The sequence below is a fragment of the Phyllobates terribilis genome, unplaced genomic scaffold (genome assembly GCF_046119375.1).
Source record: "Phyllobates terribilis strain yellow unplaced genomic scaffold, ASM4611937v1 Scaffold_5__5_contigs__length_657084704, whole genome shotgun sequence".
Lineage (NCBI taxonomy): Eukaryota > Metazoa > Chordata > Amphibia > Anura > Dendrobatidae > Phyllobates > Phyllobates terribilis.
This window is the reverse complement of record NW_027362765.1, coordinates 528,201,781-528,220,757: the sequence shown is the minus strand read 5'-3', so window position 1 is coordinate 528,220,757 and position 18,977 is coordinate 528,201,781. Positions and strand designations below refer to the sequence as shown.

The window sequence follows — 18,977 nt, the reverse complement described above, 5'->3', positions numbered from 1 at the left end:
AGGATGGTACATATGTCTGACATCCATGTCCACTCCTGAGGTCTTATGTGTGGAGTCTGAACTGAATACTGACAGCCTTATTGATGCTGGTACTCAACAACTGCCCTCTTCTGCTCACAAATCCTTCCCAACATCTGAAGTGTAGAGTTCCAATGCGTGGGGACATCACATATCAGTCCGTGAGCCGGAAGCTGCAAATGCTGCTGAAACACGGCAAGGGCGGCGAAAGCTGTAGGTGACTTTCTAAAATGGGCACACAGGCCGCGTACTTCAACAAGCAGATCCGGAAGCTCCGGGTAGGATTTGAGAAACCGCTTAACCAAGAAGTTAAGCACATGGGCCAGGCATGGTACGTGTGTGAGCTCGCTTCGCCTCAGAGCCACCACCAGGTTCCAGCAATTGTCCCACACGACCATGCCTGGCTGTAGGTTCAGCGGTGTGAGCCACAGATCTGCCTGCTTTTTCAGAGCTGTCCACAACTCTTCAGCATTGTGCAGTTTGTCACCTAAGCATATTAGCTTCAGCACATCCTGTTGCCACTTGGCCGAGGCAGTGCTGCAGTGCTTCCAGCTTGTGACTGATGTGGTCATTTCGGAGATGGAGGCTGAAGAGGAGGAGGAGGCTGAGGAGGATGAGGTGCAGGAGCTGTAGACCGTGGGGGCAACCCTGATTGACCTAGGGCCCACAATCCTTGGCGTCGGGAGGACGTGTTCCGTCCCAAGGTCTGACTGGGTCCCGGTTTCCACTATGTTAACCCAGTGTGCCGTCAGCGAGATGTACCTTCCCTGCCCACAAGCACTTGTCCACGTGTCTGTGGTTAGGTGAACTTACCAGGTAACTGCGTTGTTGAGGGCACGGCTAATGTTTTGGGACACGTGCTTGTGTAATGCGGGGACGGCACACCGGGAGAAATAGTGGCGGCTGGGGACCGAGTACCGAGGGATGGCCGCCGCCATCAGGTTGCGGAATGCTTCCATCTCCACGAGCCTAAAAGGCAACATTTCGAGCGCAAGCAGTCGTGAAATGTGGGAATTTAGTAGTGTGGCCTGTGGGGCGTTGGCTGCGTATTTGCGCTTGCGTTCCAAGGACTGGGGTATGGACAACTGAATGCTGCACTGGGACAAGGACTTGGACGTGCTTCCTGATGCTGCTACTTGAGAGTGTGCAACGACAGGTGGAGGGCAGGAGGCATCTTCGCATGCACTATGGACAGGGGATTGGCTTGCATACACAACAGTGGAAGAAGCAATGGTGCCACCCGCAGACACTGTTCCTGGACCCTGGGGTTCAGCCCACAAAGTCGGGTGCTTTGCTGCCATGTGCTTGATCATGCTGGTGGTGGTCAGGCTGGTCGTTTTGCCACCCCTGCTGATGCTGGCCTGGCAGGTGGTGCAAATGGCCTTTTTGGGGTTATCGGCAGAGTCTTTAAAAAACAACCAGACTCGGGAAGACCTAACAGTTGTACTGGCAACTTCCTTCGTGTTGGTGTTACGGGGAACAGTTGCTGCCTTCTTTCTGCGGCCACCACACTGCTTCCTCCTGCCTGTTGGGGTGCTCTGCCTCCCTCCCCCTGTGTGCTGCTGTCCTCGCTCTGCATGTCCTCCTGCCAGGTTGGGTCAGTTACCATATCATCCACCACCTCGTCTTCCACTTCCACACTCTGGTCCTCCTCCTGACTTTCTGGCAATTGTGTCTCATCATCGTCCACCTCTTGTGACACTTTCCCACCGTCGCCTTCGTGTGACCGTGGCTGCTCAAATATTTGGGCATTGTTTCACGCGATCTCCTCGCTTCAAGTGGATGGGGCGAGAGGCCCGAATCTATAAATGGAAAAGTGAACAGCTCTTCGGAGTGTCCAAGTGTGGGATCAGTTGTCTGTGGGCACTCGGCATGGTGGGAGGAAGGAGGTTCAGGGTGAGGAATATGCGGTCCAGACTCACAGCTACTGAGACTTGACCGTGTGGAAGACAAGGTGGTGGTGGTGGTGGCGGCTAAGTGACTGGAAGCATTATCTGCTATCCAACCAATAACCTTTTCACACTGCTCTGTGTTCAATAGTGGTGTTCTGCGGTATCCTATTAATTGGGACAGGAAGGTCGAGAGAGAAGATGTGGGTGTTTTTTGTGGCACAATTTCAGCTTGCCCACAGCCTCGGCCTCTGCATGCACCATCATCACCATCACGTTCAGTTCCCCGTCCCTTGCCACGTGCCTTGCCCATTTTAAATGGAGGACAATATCTTCCACGCTCACTACAAATGACTGAATTTGGAGTGAACTTATATGTGATCTGTGTGACGGACAAACCACACTTTTAAATACCTGGCCTGTAGGTAACTATTTTAAACAGCAAACTGGTGTCAATTGCTTAACTGACACACTGAAACAAATTTTTAATGGATTTCAGAAAAGGCAATATTTTCTGAAAAAGTATATGTGATCCGTGTGACGGAGAAAACACAGTTTTGAATACCTGGCTTGTAGGTAACTATTTTGAACAGCAAACCGGTGTCAAAAACTTTGCTGACACACTGAAACAAATTTTTAATGGAGGTCAGAAATGGCAGTATTTTCTGAAAACGTATATGTGATCCGTGTGACGGAGAAAACACAGTTTTAAATACCTGGCCTGTAGGTAACTATTTTGAAAAGCAAACCGGTGTCAAAAACTTTGCTGACACACTGAAACAAATTTTTAATGGAGGTCAGAAATGGCAGTATTTTCTGAAAACGTATATGTGATCCGTGTGACGGAGAAAACACAGTTTTAAATACCTGGCCTGTAGGTAACTATTTTGAACAGCAAACTGGTGTCAATTGCTTCACTGACACACTGAAACAAATTTTTAATGGAGGTCAGAAATGGCAATATTTTCTGAAAACGTATATGTGATCGGTGTGATGGAGAAAACACAGTTTTAAATGCCTGGCCTGTAGGTAACTAGTTTGAACAGCAAACCAGTGTCAAAAACTTTGCTGACACACTGAAAAAAAATTTAATGGAGGCCAGAAATGGCAGTATTTTCTGAAAACGTATATGTGATCCGTGTGACGGAGAAAACACAGTTTTAAGTACCTGGCCTGTAGGTAACTATTTTTAACAGCAAACTGGTGTCAATTGCTTCACTGACACACTGAAATTTTTTTTAATGGAGGCCAGAAATGGCAGTATTTTCAGCGCAATTATATGTGATCCGTGTGACGGACAAACCAAAGTTTTAAATAGCTGGATTTTTAGTGCTGTAATATGGAAAGGACCTTGCTGTATTCTGCAGTGCCAACAACCAAATGGCGCAGAAAAACTGTGTTCTCTGGATAGCTTTTTAAGCAAATAATGAGGATTAAGATCCAAAAGAAAATTATTCCTGACCCCTGAGACCTGGGCCTATTTATAGAAATATCTAACAGCAGCAGCAGACAGAACTGGAATGTAGCCTCTTGTGCTATATGCACTGCAGTCTGCTATATACACTGCCTGCCTGATATCTCTGCAGATGGATTAGTCCTCAGAAGGACTGTTTGTTGAGATGGATATGTGTCTCTAATATAGTTTGGTACACCTACACTAACTAGAAACAAGCAAATCTCCCTCTAGCTCAGCAGCACCTCTCCCTACACTGTCTGATTCCGGAGTGACTGTGACGAGCATGGCGGCGCCTGCTCTGATATAGACCTGATGACGCTGTGCGGCCAGCCAATCACTGTAATGCCACAACCAACATGGCTACGGCATTACAGTGAGTGGCAGGCAATCCCTGCATGTTCATTGGCACTCTAAAGAGCACCAAACATGCAGGGAGGAGACCCGAGCTCCCGCCGAGCAATCCTGGAAATACTCAGCGAGCGCCGAGCATCTTGAGCAGTGAGATGCTCGGGCGAGCACCGAGCAGTAGCGAACATACTCGCTCATCACTAATCATGATCCTGTTTACACTCTGCATTCTGCATATCATTATATAGACTTGATTCCAGTATGAAATTATACTATTCCCCCAGCCATGTTCACACACTATTTATATTTTCTACAACCTCTATATTATGTGTTATGTGTTATTTGTGCTTTTATGTTTCCCTTTTTTATGTGATTTTTATAAATGTGTCTATTTGATTGAATAAAATATCCATATTACATTGAGTACCAATTTGTCCACAGGTATGGTATATTTACTTCACCCCTCAAGGTGCTCTAAACCACATTAAGAAGTTTAATAACCATTCAGGTGCTTCACAGGAATTTTTGGAATGTGGAAGAAAACAATGAACATTTAACTTTTTTTCACAAAAATGTTACTTTAGACCCAATTTTTTTTATTTTCGCAAGGGTAACAGAAAAACTGGACCACAAAGTTTGTTGTACAATTGCTCCTGAATACGCCGATACCCCATATGTGGGGGAAAACCACTGTTTGGGCACACGGCAGGGCTCAGAAGGGAAGGAGTGCTATTTGACTTTTTGAATGTAAAATTTGCTTGAATAATTAGCTGACGCCATGTCGTGTTTGGGGAGCACCTGATGTGCCTAAACAGTGGAAACCCCCCACAAATTACACCATTTTGAAAACTATACCCCTCAGGGAACTTATCTAGATGTGTGGTGAGCACCTTGAACCCCAAGGTGCTTCACAGAAGTTTATAACATTGAGCCGTAAAAATAACATTTTCACATTTTTCCCACAAAAATGTTTTTCAGGCCCCAATTTTGCATTTTCATAAGGGTAACAGGAGAAATTGTACCATACCATTTGTTTTTCAATTTTTCCTGAGTAAGCTGATACCCCATATGTGAGAGAAAACCACTGTTTGGGCGCATAGCAGGGTTTGGAAGGGAAGGAGCGCCATTTGACTTTTTGAATGTAAAATTTGCTTGAATAATTAGCGGACGCCATGTCGCATTTGGAGAGCCCCTGATGTGCCTAGACAGTGGAAACTGCCCAAAATTGACCCCATTTTGCAAAATAGACCCCTCAAGGAACTTCTCTAGATGTATGGTTAGCACCCTGAACCTCCCGGTGCTTCACATAAGTTTATAGCGTAGAGCCGTGAAAATAAAAAAATCAAAATTTTTCCATAAAAATGATCTTTTAGCCCCCAATTTTTTATTTTCACAAGGGTAAGAGGAGAAAATGGATCCCAAAAACTGTTGTGCAATTTCTCCTGAGTATGCTGATACCCCATATGTGAGTAAAATACACTGTTTGGGCGCACGGCAGGGTTCAGAAAGGAAGGAGCACTGTGTAACTTTTTGAACGCAAAGTTGAATCGAGAGCGGACGCCATGTCGTGTTTGGAGAGCCCCTGATGTGCCTAAACAGTGGGAATCCCCCACAAGTGACCCTATTTTGGAAACTAGACCCCTCAAGGGTTTTATCAAGGGGTATAGTGAACATTTTGAACCCAGAGGTACAACACAGAATTTGATAACATTAGGTCATCATATTGAATAAGTTGTCATTAGTCTTGAGTTCAAGTGCTCACTACTTGAGTTTGCATCGGGTACTCGGGTATGCACCATGTATTGCGGGTGCTCGAGTGACAAGCTCGAGTCCTCGTCCCGCATGTTTCATGGTTGTTAGACACCTAAAAAAAAAACGCGGGGATCGCTTGTGCATGGCAGGCAATCCCTGTGAGTTTTTTTTTGTCTGTATAACAGCCGCGAAACATATAAGGCGGAGCATGACACTCGAGCACTCGCGATACTTTGTGCATACCCGAGCACCCGATGCAAATTCAAGTAGCGAGCACTTGTGCTTAACATCAGTTGCCATATCGTCGTAATTTTTTTTCTTTACTGTTGAATAAATCCCAACTCCGACACAACCCTAACCCCAACCCTAGAACAACCCTAACCCTAGCACAACTCTAACCCTAGCACAACCCTAACCCTAGCACAGCCCTAACCCTAGCACAACCCTAACCCTAGCACAGCCCTAACCCTAGCACAACCCTAACCCAACAATAAACCTATCACAACCCTAACCCAAGCACAATCCTAACCCTAGCCCTAGCATAACCCTAACCCTAGCACAACCCTAACCCTAGCACAACCCTAACCCTAAAGTTTATTTTTTATGCCGCTCCTCGTGCGGTATAAGTGATTAGACGACTTTATTCTTCGGGTCGGTGCGATTACATTGATACCAGATTCATATCGGGTTTTTATGTTTGACAGCTGTCACACACTAAAAGACGCTTTTTTTTTAAAATGTCTAGATTTTGCAATAATTTTTCCATATTTCGGCCGACAGAGTCATGTAAGAGCTTGTTTTTTGCCCGACAAGTTGGCGTTTTTATTGGTACCATTTTCGGACAAATGACATTTTTGTTCACTTTCTATTCTGATTTTTGGGAGGCAGAATAAACAAAAACCAACAATTCAGGAATTGTTTTTTTGTTTTTTTTATGCTGTTCCGTGTGTGGTAAAATTGATAAGGCAGCTTTATTCTTCTGGTCAGTACGTTTACAGCGACACTACATTTATATTTTTTTTTATGTCTTGGTGGTTTTACACAATAAAAACTATTTTATAGAAAAAATAATTTTTTTTTGTATCGCTTTATTCTGAGAGCTATAACTTTTTTATTTTTTCGGCTGATGGAGCTGTATAGCGGCTTGTTGATATATGTTTCACAACATGATTACGGTATATGTAAACTATCCACTTGGAATTATTTTTTGTGTTTATATATTTAAATGTTTTGTATATATACTTGCTGCTATATTTATATCAATATATATTTATACTATATTCATTCAGGGATACCGTTATCTATTTTATATACCTATTCCCCACATTCTTTTTCTGGGATCATGTATTTTCCCGGGTAATTTCCCATTCTTCCCTTGTTCTATTTTTATCCCTATGTATTAATAAATAAACTATATATTTAATTCAATATCTTGAGTCTATTCACTGTTTCTATGAGGAGGTTATATCATTGGTGGTTATGTTAATCCAGTGCCTTGAAAAAGTATTCATACCCCGTGAACTTTTCCATATTTTTCATGTTACACCCACAAACGTAAATGTATTTTGGGGGGATTTTATGTGATTTACCAACACAAAGTAACAAGTATTTGTGAAGAGTAAAGGAAAAGAAACATGGTTTTCTAAATATTTTAAAAATATAAATCTAAAAATTGTGACGTGCATTTATATTCAGCCCCCAGTAGTCTGACACCCTTAAATAAAATCCTGAATAATCAATTGTCTAAAGAAGTCACATAATTAATAAAGTCAGTCCACCTGTGTGTAATTTACTCTCAATATAACTACAGTTATTCTGTGAAGGCTTCAGAGGTTTGTTTCAGAATATTAGGGATCAAACAGCATAATGAAAACCAAGGAACACGCCAGACAGGTCAGGGATAAAATTGTGGAGAAGAGTAAAGCATGGTTAGGTTATAAAAAATAGCCCAAGATCTGAACATCTCACTGCGCACTGTCCAATCCAGCATCCAAAAAATTAGGGCGTATGGCACAACTACAAACAAACCAAGCAAGGAGAGCACTAATTAGAGAAACAGCCAAAAGGCCCATGGTCACTCTAGAGGAGCTGTAGAGATCCATAGCTCAGGTGGGAGAATCTGTCCACAGGACAATTATTAGTCATATACTCCAAAAATCTGGCCTTTATGGAAGGGTAGCAAAAAGAAAGCCATTTTGAAAGCAAGTCATAAGAAGTTTTGTAGTTTGAAAAAAAAGCCATGTAAGGAATACAGCTAGCTTGTGGAAGAAGGTGCTCTGGTCAGATGAGATCAAAGAAGAACTTTTTGGGCTAAATGCAAAACACGGAAAACTAACGCTGGACATCACCCTGAAAACACCCTCCCCAACGTCAAACATGGTGGTGGTAGCATCATGATGTGGGGATGCTTTTCTTCAGCAGGCATAGGGAAGCTGGTCAGAGTGCTAAATGCAGGGTAGTCCTGCAGGAAAAAACTGTTAGAGGGTGCAAAAGACTCGAGACTGGAGAGTAGGTACACCTTCCAGCAGGACAGCGACCCTAAACATTCTTCCTGAGCTACAATGGAATGGCCCAGTAACAGTTCAGACCTAAATCCCATTGAGAATCTGTGGAAAGACTTGAAAATTGCTGTTCACTGATGTTCTCTATTCAATCTCATGGAGATAGAGCTAGTTTGCAAAGAAGAATGGGAAAAAATTTCAGCCACTAGATCTGCAAAGCTGGTGAAGACATACCCGAAAAGACCTGCTGTAGTAACTGCAGCGAAAGGAGGTCCTGCAAAGTATTGATTCAGGAGGGCAATTGATTAATCAGGATTTTATCTAAGGGTATCAGACTATAGGGGGATGAATTCAAGTGCACATAACAATTTTCAGATTTACATTTTTAAAGAATTTAGAAAACCATGTATCATTTCCTTTACATTTCACAAATACTTGCTACTTTGTGTTGTTATATCACATAAAATACATTTACGTTTGTGGGTGTAAAGTAAAAAAATGTGGAAAAGTTCACAGGGTATGAATACTTTTTCAAGGCTCTGTATGTCATTCTCAGAAGTGAGAGATAAGCTAGCTTTGTCTTTCTCTACCGCCAGTCAAAATGTCTCCTGCATGTCAGCAGGTTTCCAAAAACGTAACTGTTCTCATATATTGTATGACTTATGGAGAGTAGATAGTCACACAGCCCGAGAATATATATTTTACTCTCATCCCCATTGTACACACAGTTGCACAGACTTTTTTTTAAACATACTCACACTACGAGCCTTGAGCGGTGCATGTGTAGGTCTAATCTTGTGCTCAGACCAAACTCCAGTTATTTTGGAATTAGAGCTTTCCCTCCCTCCATCTCGCTTGGCTCATTGGTGACTGAATGAATCCCTTCTATCTAATTCCCTCACAATGGAATTGCGGAAATCCCTGTTCCATTATTTTTCAGAGAACACTCCAACTGCTTCATCAATCTCGATTCTATGGAAAGCCCCCAAAACAGAATTTAGAGGTGACTGCATTACACTCTCTTCTAAATGAAGAAAAGATGCCAAATTGCGATATCTCGCCTGTGAGGGAGATTTGAGATTAGCAGTATCACAGTTAACTAGCCATCCTACCAAAACCCTCCTAATATGAATAATTAATTCAAGAACCCTGCTTAGACCCTCTTTCAAAAGTAAAAAAAAATGTTTTTTACATTAGAAAAAGATAGTATGAATATACTCACTTTCTTCAACCCTTCTCGCTGCTGAATAAGTGAGGAATAAGTTCTTGGACAACTGCCTGTCCTTTTGTTTTTGCCTAAACTGCCCTAAAAGGCCTTGAACCAGTCTATCACTATGATTGAGCTGGGAATGATCATTAAGAACTACCAGGACATAAGTTACGAGGTCTAGATGGAATCACCATATATATTATAAAACACAGAAGTAAGTTCTCCTTATATAATTAATTTGTTTTACATCATTTATGGAAGGTGATCATATTCCAGATATAATACTACTCTTTTCTTTTATTACAGTAGTCCCCAAACCAGGGAAGGACCAATCGGAGTATACAAGCTATCGTCCTTAAGGCTTCCAAATTCTAATCTTCAGATCTTCTTCACTAAACTGTTAGCTAAACTTTTCAGCTGCTGGCTTCCCCATCTCGTCTTTAACAAGCAGGTCGGATTTGTTCTTTTTGCAACAGGAGGGATATAACACCAGGCGGATAGTGCACTTGGCTAACCAGGGTGGAGGGGAGTCTGTACTTTTTCGCCTAGATGCAGAAAATGCCTTTGACTGCCTTAACAAGTCTTTTTCATTTCTCACACTGTATCACTTTGGCTTCTCGGAGACTTTTGTCAGAGCCTTGGGTGGCGTCTATTCCGAAGCCTTTAGTGCATGTACCTCATGCACTTTTATCAGGTGTTTGTCTCAATACCAATCAGGGATGTCTGCTATCCGCTCTTCTGTACATGCTCAGTTTAGAGCCGTTGGCTGCTCAGATTAAGGCTTATCTAGATATAAAAGGATTCACATGAAAGATAAACCTTTCAAAACAGCGTGCAGATGACATTCTGCTAACTGTGATATACCCTTTCACCTCTCTAACTATTATTCATCTAACACTAGACCAATATACTCAGTTGCCTGGATATAAAATGAATACTATCAAGACTGATACATTACTTCTTAACATCTCAGAGGCTAAACTTCAAGCCCTGCCTTCAGCAGGTCCCTGTCATTGTGAAAAATCAACGCTCCGTGATCACATCAAGGGGCTCACACGGGAGGATCGGTATGGTTTTCATTTAAATGCCACTGTCAAAGGTTGACAGCGGCATTTAAATGGTTAACTGCCTTGGCTGGAGCCTAGTTCAGGCTGCGGCTATTAGAGACAGACGCTGGATATTTAATAGCCGGTATCTGCCATGTATGGAGAGCTCAGCTCCTGAGCCCTCTCCACATGAGTTCACCCCTGCAATCACGTACATGTACATGATATTGCGCTAAGAGATTAAAGGGTCCCATCCAGATGCCCCCCACCGCTCATGATCATGTGATAGGAGAATGGCTAATTATATTCAAGGAATGACAGTTTCAGGACACACTTCTAATTTATGTAATATTTTCCCATAGGAACATTCTGGTTTAATAATCTGACCACCATATTTCAGACCATATTTTCACCATCCTGCACGCACCAGACATGGCTATAATATATCCAGAAGTTGGGTTGATCGTACATTTTTGTGGTTCCCAAAGCTGAAAAATCATGACGCTTGAAACCACTGAAGCAATTATGTCCACCCAATCAAAGGTATATACTTAGATAGTTTTGAAGTCGGATTATTATAGAGATGACATTGAAATATTGCATTTCCATTGCGACACTTTGCTGTCCCTAGTCTAGATAGTAGATAACCAATCTACATTAGGAGCAATTTCCTTCAGCTGTTTATTAGCACCACTTTTATAATGAGGATATACAAAGAGAAAGTTTGGCCTTCCTGAGACTGTTGGTTCCTCACTAATTTATTTATCTATACACATGGTCACCATGAGACTCTTAACGAGAAAGCGGGTATTTGAAACTTTCCCAATAATCTTGTGTTATAGTGCTATGGTAATGATTAACAAAACCTATATAATACAATAGAAAAAAAAAGTTGTTACTTGTTTATTAAATATTTTCTCTTGTTTGATCTCCTTTTGTATACTGTTATGAGAAATGTAAGTTATTTATTGTTTCTACATGTGATAATGTCAAACGGATTCCTTTTTCTTTTTGTATGATTATCTTCTGCTATTGTATGTGCAACCTCAATTCCCCCAAAAATTGGAATACTGTGTAAAATGTGAAGAAAACTAGAACGCAATAATTTGGAAATTTTATAGTCATATTTTGTTCACAACAGAACATCGATCACAGATCAAAAGGTGAAAGTTAGATATTTTTCCAAGGATGGGCAGCAAATATGGCCAGAGGTTCACCAATCTGTGAACAACTGCGCCTAAAAATCGTGATACAATTTAAAAAAAAATATTCTCTAAAATAAAATTGCAAAGACTTTGAGTATCCCACCATCTACAGTACATAATATCATCAAAAGATTCAGCGATTCTGGAGAAATCTATGTGCACAAAGGACAAAACCGACACTCAATATTGGATGCTCATGATCTACAGGCCCTCAGGTGACACTGCACTAAAACAGGAGCATGATTCGGTCATGCAAATCACTGCATGAACACTTCCAGAAATCATTGATTGTGAAAACAGTTAGCCATATATCAACACCAGAAACACAGCTGTCTTCTTTGGGCCAAAGCTCATTTAAAATAAAAAGTAAAATGGAAAACTGGTCTGTGGTCAGCTGAATCAAAATTTTAAATTCTTTATGGAAACCACGGACTTCGTGTCCTGCAGACTCAAGAGGAGAAGGGCCATCCAGCTTGTTATCAACTCAGCGTTCAAAAGACTGCATCTCCAATATTATGGGGTTACGCTTCTTGAAAGGCACTATCAATGATGACCATTACATAGAAGTTTTAGAATAACATATGTTCCCATCCAGACAATGTCTTCTTCTGGTAAGATCTTGAATATTTCAGCAAAACAATGCGAAACCATATACTGCATCTATCTCAACAGCATGGATTCACAGAAGAAGAGTTTGGATGATGAACTGGCCTCCCGCAGTCCAGACCTTTTACCAATAGAAAATATTTGAGGCATTATGAAATAAAAAATCTGGCAAAGACCCAGGACTGTGGAGCAGCTAGAATCCAACATCAGACAAAAATGGTACAATATTCCTCTCCCAAAACTCCAGCAATTGGTCTCTTCACTTCCGATATGTTTTCAGACTGTTTTAAAAAGAAGAGGTGATGCGACACAATGTTAGAAATGGTTCTGTCCCATCTTTTTTTTAGTTGCGTTGCTGCCGTCAATTTCTAAATGAGTTAAATGAAATGGAAAAATGTCTAACATTCACTTTCTGATCTGTGTTATATGTTCTGTTGTGAATAAAATATGGCTATAAGAGATTTCCAAATCATTGCATTATAGTTTTCTTTACATCATACACACATATCCCAACTTTTTTGGAATAGGGTTGTATATTGCATTAGTGTTGTTAAAAAAAATCCAATAAAACGTAATACCGGGGAAAAAAATCACCTCGTCAGAAAACAGGCCTATAAAATCAATCCAAGTTATATGATTTATTTTGTATTTTCTCAATAGAAAACTAAAGCTATCTTTATTGTTGTTTCTTGACTGTACATATAAAATAATGTCTTTTAAAGGGAATCTGTCACCACTTTGGAGCTATCAGACCTCTACTATGGCCATAGAGGGTATAGAAAAGCAAATCTATACTTACCTGTATGGCCCATAGTAGAGGTTTGATTGCAGAGAAAAGCGATTTAATCAATTCTATTTTGTACAGGCTTGGAGTCCCCCAGACGCCAAGCAATCCCACCTATGTGCTTATTATTCCCCCAAATCCCCACCTATATGCTTAATTATCATATCCCCCCCGCCACTGCATGTCATAGGGCCCTGTGACGTGCACTGTGCTCCTTGACTTCCCGGGCATGCGTAAAGTGCCGCTCATAAACATCGCCTTGCTTCATCCCGGCCCCGTCTGCCTGTGCACTGCGCTGCAGGGTTCTATTGCGCAGGTGCCGGGAAGTGACAGTGACTCTCCGGTGCCTGCGCAATAGAAACCTGCGGCGCAGTGCATGGAGAGACGGGGCCGGGATGAAGCAAAGCGCGCTCTATGTGAGCGGCGCTTTGCGTATGCCCGGGGAGTCAGGGAGCACAGTGCAAGACCTGTCACAGGGCCCTGTGATGTGCAGAGGAGGGGGGCAATATGATAATTAAGCACATAGGCGGGGATTTGGGGGAATAATAAGCACATAGGCGGGGATGGCTTGGCGTCCCTCGGACGCCAAACCTGTGCAAAATAGAATTAATTAAACCGCTTTTCTCTGCAATCAAACCTCTACTATGGGCGATACAGGTATGTATAGATTCACTTTTCTATACCCTGTATGGCCATAGTAGAGGTCTGATAACTCCAAAGTGGTGACAGATTCCCTTTAAAAAGACCCATGCAGGCCACAAAGAGACTAGTTCTTAGAAATATGGTAACCCTGGCTAGACTTCTTGACTACCCAATGCTTAATAACGTCATATAAGACTGGCTGCTCCTGATCTTGCATTAATTTTTGGACACCAAATGAATTGCAAAGCCATACTTTAACAACATGTATTTTTTTCTGTCGAAAAAGGTGTTTTTAATTTACTCTGTTTGTCTGTCCTATCACCTTTCAGGTGCAGCTTTAAATACCTTCCCCTACTGGTGTTTCCTGCTGGTGATAGACTTTGTTGAATTCATTCACTGTGCTGTAGTTTGTGTTGGTTGCAGATATTTTGTGTGTGATTCCTTTATTTATTGGGAAACTGCTACTCTAGTGATTCTAGGAGCTGCTAAGGACATTCAGGGTGAGCCGCCATCAAGTGGGGGTGCCATTGCACTATCTTAGGGTGCCAACCTCCGCGATCAGGCAGGTATAGACCAGGGTCAGACAGTGACCTGTTATATTCAGGTATTTGTTCCCCTGGTTTGTATGTTACCCGTGTGAATGTGTTTTGGCAGTCATAACACTCATTTTATCTTCTTATTTTATGGTTATTAGATTTTTTTTTCTACAATTTCAGGGTCTTAAAGGGTTTTTCCAGGACTGACATATTGACGACCTATCATTAGAATATTTAATCAATATCAGATGAAAGCAGCATCCCACCAATCAGCTATTATCACCTTTGTCGGTGACAAGGTACGAGCAATATTTCTCTGTACACTGTGTGTAGTAGCTGTTCCCTGATATTGCAGTTCAGCTCCTTTTCACTTCAATAGGAGCTTAGATGCACGATGTGTGAACAGCCGCTAAACAGTTTATGAAGCCATACTGTATTGTATCTGTATGCTGTTTATATCTGGCTGTCACAGGACCCCTAATGATCTGATATTAATGACCTATCACCTGGTCATTAATATGTCAGTCTTTAGCAACTCCTTTAAGTAAAGTGATAACATTTAGCTTATGACGGTACCTTTCTTCCTGCCTCGTTATTATGGAGATTCATGGCTGCTCTAGCATCTTGTCCCGTCTCTAGCGCGTCCACAAACTGCTTGGAAATAGCTTCACCAAATCCTACATTATCACTGCAGCCTCCCCACAACCAACCTTGTCCACCTGTAGGCAAAAAAAAACGTCAACAAGTAATATATTTATCTTGACTGAAAGGACTATCTTCAAAATGTGCATGAATATCTGGACTTGCAGAATATATGATTTAGGAAAATACAATTTTAATTAGGTGAAAAAAGGAAACTTCACATGTAAAAATATTCTCATATGATTTTAGAATGACTAGACCAAAACAAGTATTTTGATGTACAGGTGAAATGTAAAATAAACACTGTAATTAATGGGGACTTTCTATTATTCCCTGCATTATGGATCATCTCTTAGTGAAATGGGGTTTTTTTTGCACCAGAAAAATAGTATGATTCATTACAGACCTGCCAGAAAATCCTCCATATAAAATCCGAGGGATTCGTAGTTATAGAAAAGCCTTATAGACCTCTATGGGTGTCATATTATGGCTCTGTACAACTGTGGATAATCACTACACAAATATGGTGTAGAAACAAAATTAACTGCCTTTTGCCTGTATATTTTTTTATTTCTTTTTGAACAATAGATTTTTCATTAAATTTATGGTAGTTGAAAAGAAAAAATATTAATGCATGAAAGGAAAATATGTTTAGAGGGCATCCTCATGGGCAAGTTGAAGATCATTTATAGGGTCCATTAATTTCTGTAGTTGGTGACTGATCTGATGCACAAAGCATCATTTTAAGGCTACGGTCACATTATCAGTATTTCACATCAGTATTTGTAAGCCAAAACCAGGAGTGGGGGAAAAATACAGAAGTGGTGACGGGTTTCTATTTTACTTTTCCTCTGACTGTTCCTCTCCTGGTTTTGGCTTATAGATACTGATGTAAAATACTGACCAAAGACTGAATGTGTGACCGTAGCCTAACGCAGTGTTCCCTAACTCTAGTCCTCAAGAAACACCAACAGGTCATGTTTTCAGGATTTCCTTAGTATGGCCCAGGTGATAATTGCATCACAGGGACAGGTAAGAATTCCATCACCTGGGCCATACTAAGGAAATCCTGAAAACATGATCGGTTGGTTCTTGAGGACTGGAGTTAGGGAAACACTGTTCTAATGCGTTAAAAGAACATACTTATGAATTTTATTTTTTAATTGAATTATTTTTTTACCCAGTTGTCCATTTCTTGAATCATCACAACCACAGTTATCAAAGTCTCCAAGGCTGCAGTTCCGTGTCAGGGTGTACATTACACCGGCTGAGCTGATAGCATGCACAAAGGCAGTTTCTCGGTTGGCTGTAAAAATATAAAAAAGAGGGTGAAGTTTGTATGTTTATTATGTAACAATGTTATTCTCTGTAATTATAGAACTAAATGTAAAAAAAATATACATGAATTATATGGTTAATGAACTTTATACTTGGAGTCCATAGTAATGATATACACAACCTTGAACATTGAGATCACTAAAATAATCAATGTATATCTGAAATATTTGTTAAAAATATTACAATCTGCTTAGCTTGTATAGTGTAAAATATCACACAGGTGTGATGTGCTTTTTTATCTGATATATTGGGCTATTGTTAATATTGTTAATATTACATTTGATTCATATGACTGATGCTTATGCATAGCACAAGTACAAGGGACAAAGATAAGTTATTAGCATCTGTTTTTAACAAGTCTTTGTCTTAACATTTTTTACGATACAGAAAAGAAGAGCCAATAAGGCTATTTGGCTTAGCGTAGAAAAAAATGCATACATATTAAATATTACACTCCTCAATATTAAAATTGCAACACCAACAAGGAAAAGTCGTGGAATTATCGAAAATTACAGGGTGGATAGACACGTTAATGGTATGCATGTTATGACGGCAGCAAGGTGGCTCAGTGGTTAGCACTGCAGCCTTGCAGCACTGGGGTCCTGGATTCAAACCCCACCAAGGACAACATCTGCAAGGAGTTTGTATGTTCTTCCCGTGTTTGTGTGGGTTTCCTCCGGGTTCTCCGGTTTTCTCCCACACTCCAAAGACATACTGATGGGGAATGTAGATTGTGAGCCCCAATGGGGACAGTGCCAATAATGTCTGTGAAGCGCTGTGAAAGGTTATTTCCACAATATAAATCATAGCTCAGCAGCTCAAAACCCTAAAATAAATAAACGTTTGAAATTCAATCAATTTCCAAAAATGTCCGCTGCTTCAGATATCACGCTCTGAAAATCTGTATGCCAGAGGCTTTCGCCTTCCTGGTTGCTCCTGTAGTTCTTTAGTGACAGGTTGCACATGCTCAGTAGATACCTGCTTCGCTCTAGCAGTCTCACTGTGCAGTCCAGGCAGTGCATGTATGGTTACGCCGTCCTCTCTGCTCAGGGTGGACGGGCACCGTGCGCCTGCTGCTGTGAAATGATGAGCAGCTATTCTCCTCTGAGACTGAGCTGCTTGCTTGTGTAATAGAAGCAGCGGAGCCAGCACATAATTCTCAGTCACTAAACCACCAATGGTTTTTCTCATTAAAATTATAAATATTTTTGTCAGTATTTGTTACAATGGTCACCTCCTACCTATAAATACAATATAAATACAACTGGGCCTTTATTTGAACTGTATGTTAAAGAAACTCTTTCTTATCCCCAGCAGCCAATCAGAGCTCAGCTTTCATTTTTTAAATATCACTGGTGAAATTAAAGCTGTTTTGTGATTAGTTGCTATGGGCACATATAGGGAAAATATATCTAAAACACATAGAATTCTTCAGTGGGAGATTGTAAATCTTTACACAAGGTGGTGGGGATAGAAAACAAATACATTTATTGCTATAACTGTTAATACATATTAATTAGGTTAATTAATTTTATATTACCATACTGATGTCTCCTCCTCTCAGCTCTGCCCCTTTTACCAATAGCAGATGACAGAGTAGATTGGAAGTAATGTCAGCTGTGTACAGTGACATGTAAAAGTTTATGCACCCCTGGTCAAAATTACTGTTATTGTGAACAGTTAAGCAAGTTGAAGATGAAATGATCTCTAAAAGGCCTAAAGTTAAGGATTACACATTTACTTTGTAGTTTAGGCAAATATATATATATATATATATTTATATATATATATATATATATATATATATATATATATATATATATAGAGTCATATACTGTATATTTACATTATAAAAATTACAAAAAGGGAAAATGGGCCGATGCAAATGTTAGTACATGGTTAGTACCTAGTATCACCCCCTTTTTGAAAGTATCACAGCTTGTAAATGCTTTTTGTAGTCAGACAAGATTCTTTCAATTCTTGTTTGAGGGATTTTCATCCATTCTTCCTTGGAAAATTCTTCCAGTTCTGTGAGATTCCTGGGTCGTCTTGTATGCACTGCTATTTTGAGGTCTAGCCACAGATTTTCAATGATGTTCAGATCAGGGGACTGTGAGGGTCATTGTAAAACCTTCAGCTTGCACCTTTTGAGGTACTATTGTGGATTTTGATGTGTGTTTAGGATCATTATCCATTTGTAGAAGCCATCCTCTTTTCAACTTCATACTTTTTACAAATGGTGTTATGTTTGCATCAAGAATTTGTTGAAATTTCATTGAATCCATTCTTCCCTCTACCTGTGAAATGTTCCCCGTGCCATTTGCTGCAATACAACCCGAAAGTATGATTGATCCACTCCCATGCTTATTGATAGGCGAGATGTTCTTTTCCTGAAATTTTGTGCCCTTTTTCCTCCACACATACCTTTGATCATTGTGGCCAAAGAGTTCTATTTTAACCTCATTGCTCCACAGGACTTGTTTCCAAAATGCATCAGTCTTATTTAGATGTTCATTTGCATATTTCTGACGCTGAATTTTATGGTGAAGATGCAGGAGAGGTTTTCTTCTGATGACTCTTCCATGAAGACCATATTTGTGCAGGAGTCTCTGAACAGTAGAACAATGTACCACAAATCGAAAATCTGCTAAATCTTTCTGAAGATCTTTTGCAGTCAAGCGGGGGTTCTGATTTGCCTCTCTAGCAATCCTACGAGCAGCTCTCACTGAAATTTTGCTTGGTTTTCTAGACCTTATCTTAACCTCCACTATTCCTGTTAGCTGCCATTTCTTAATTACATTTCGAACTGAGGAAAGTGCAACTTGAAAATGCTTTGCTATCTTCTTATAGCCTTCTCCTGGTTTGTGGACCTCCACCATTTTCATTTTCAGAGTGCGGCTGTTTTTTGGCACAAGGGAAATTTGCATCACCTGGCCTTTCCTAACAATGATAGTGAACAAGTCATAACCATGACAGGCTAATTAAGATCTGAAACCTTGGTCAA

At 40.7% G+C, this 18,977-nt stretch overlaps 1 protein-coding gene across 2 annotated transcripts in view; it reads right to left on the bottom strand.

The window, feature by feature from the left end:
* The window catches only part of WNT8B (Wnt family member 8B), a 154,805-nt gene that overhangs the window by 15,605 nt on the left and 120,223 nt on the right, over positions 1-18,977 (bottom strand). For both annotated transcript variants that reach the window (XM_073685742.1, XM_073685743.1), the window contains 2 exons: positions 15,816-15,941; positions 14,570-14,712 (listed from right to left, as the gene is read on the bottom strand). In XM_073685742.1, the coding sequence (XP_073541843.1) occupies positions 14,570-14,712; positions 15,816-15,941 (269 nt within the window). The remainder of the gene's footprint in view (positions 1-14,569; positions 14,713-15,815; positions 15,942-18,977) is intronic.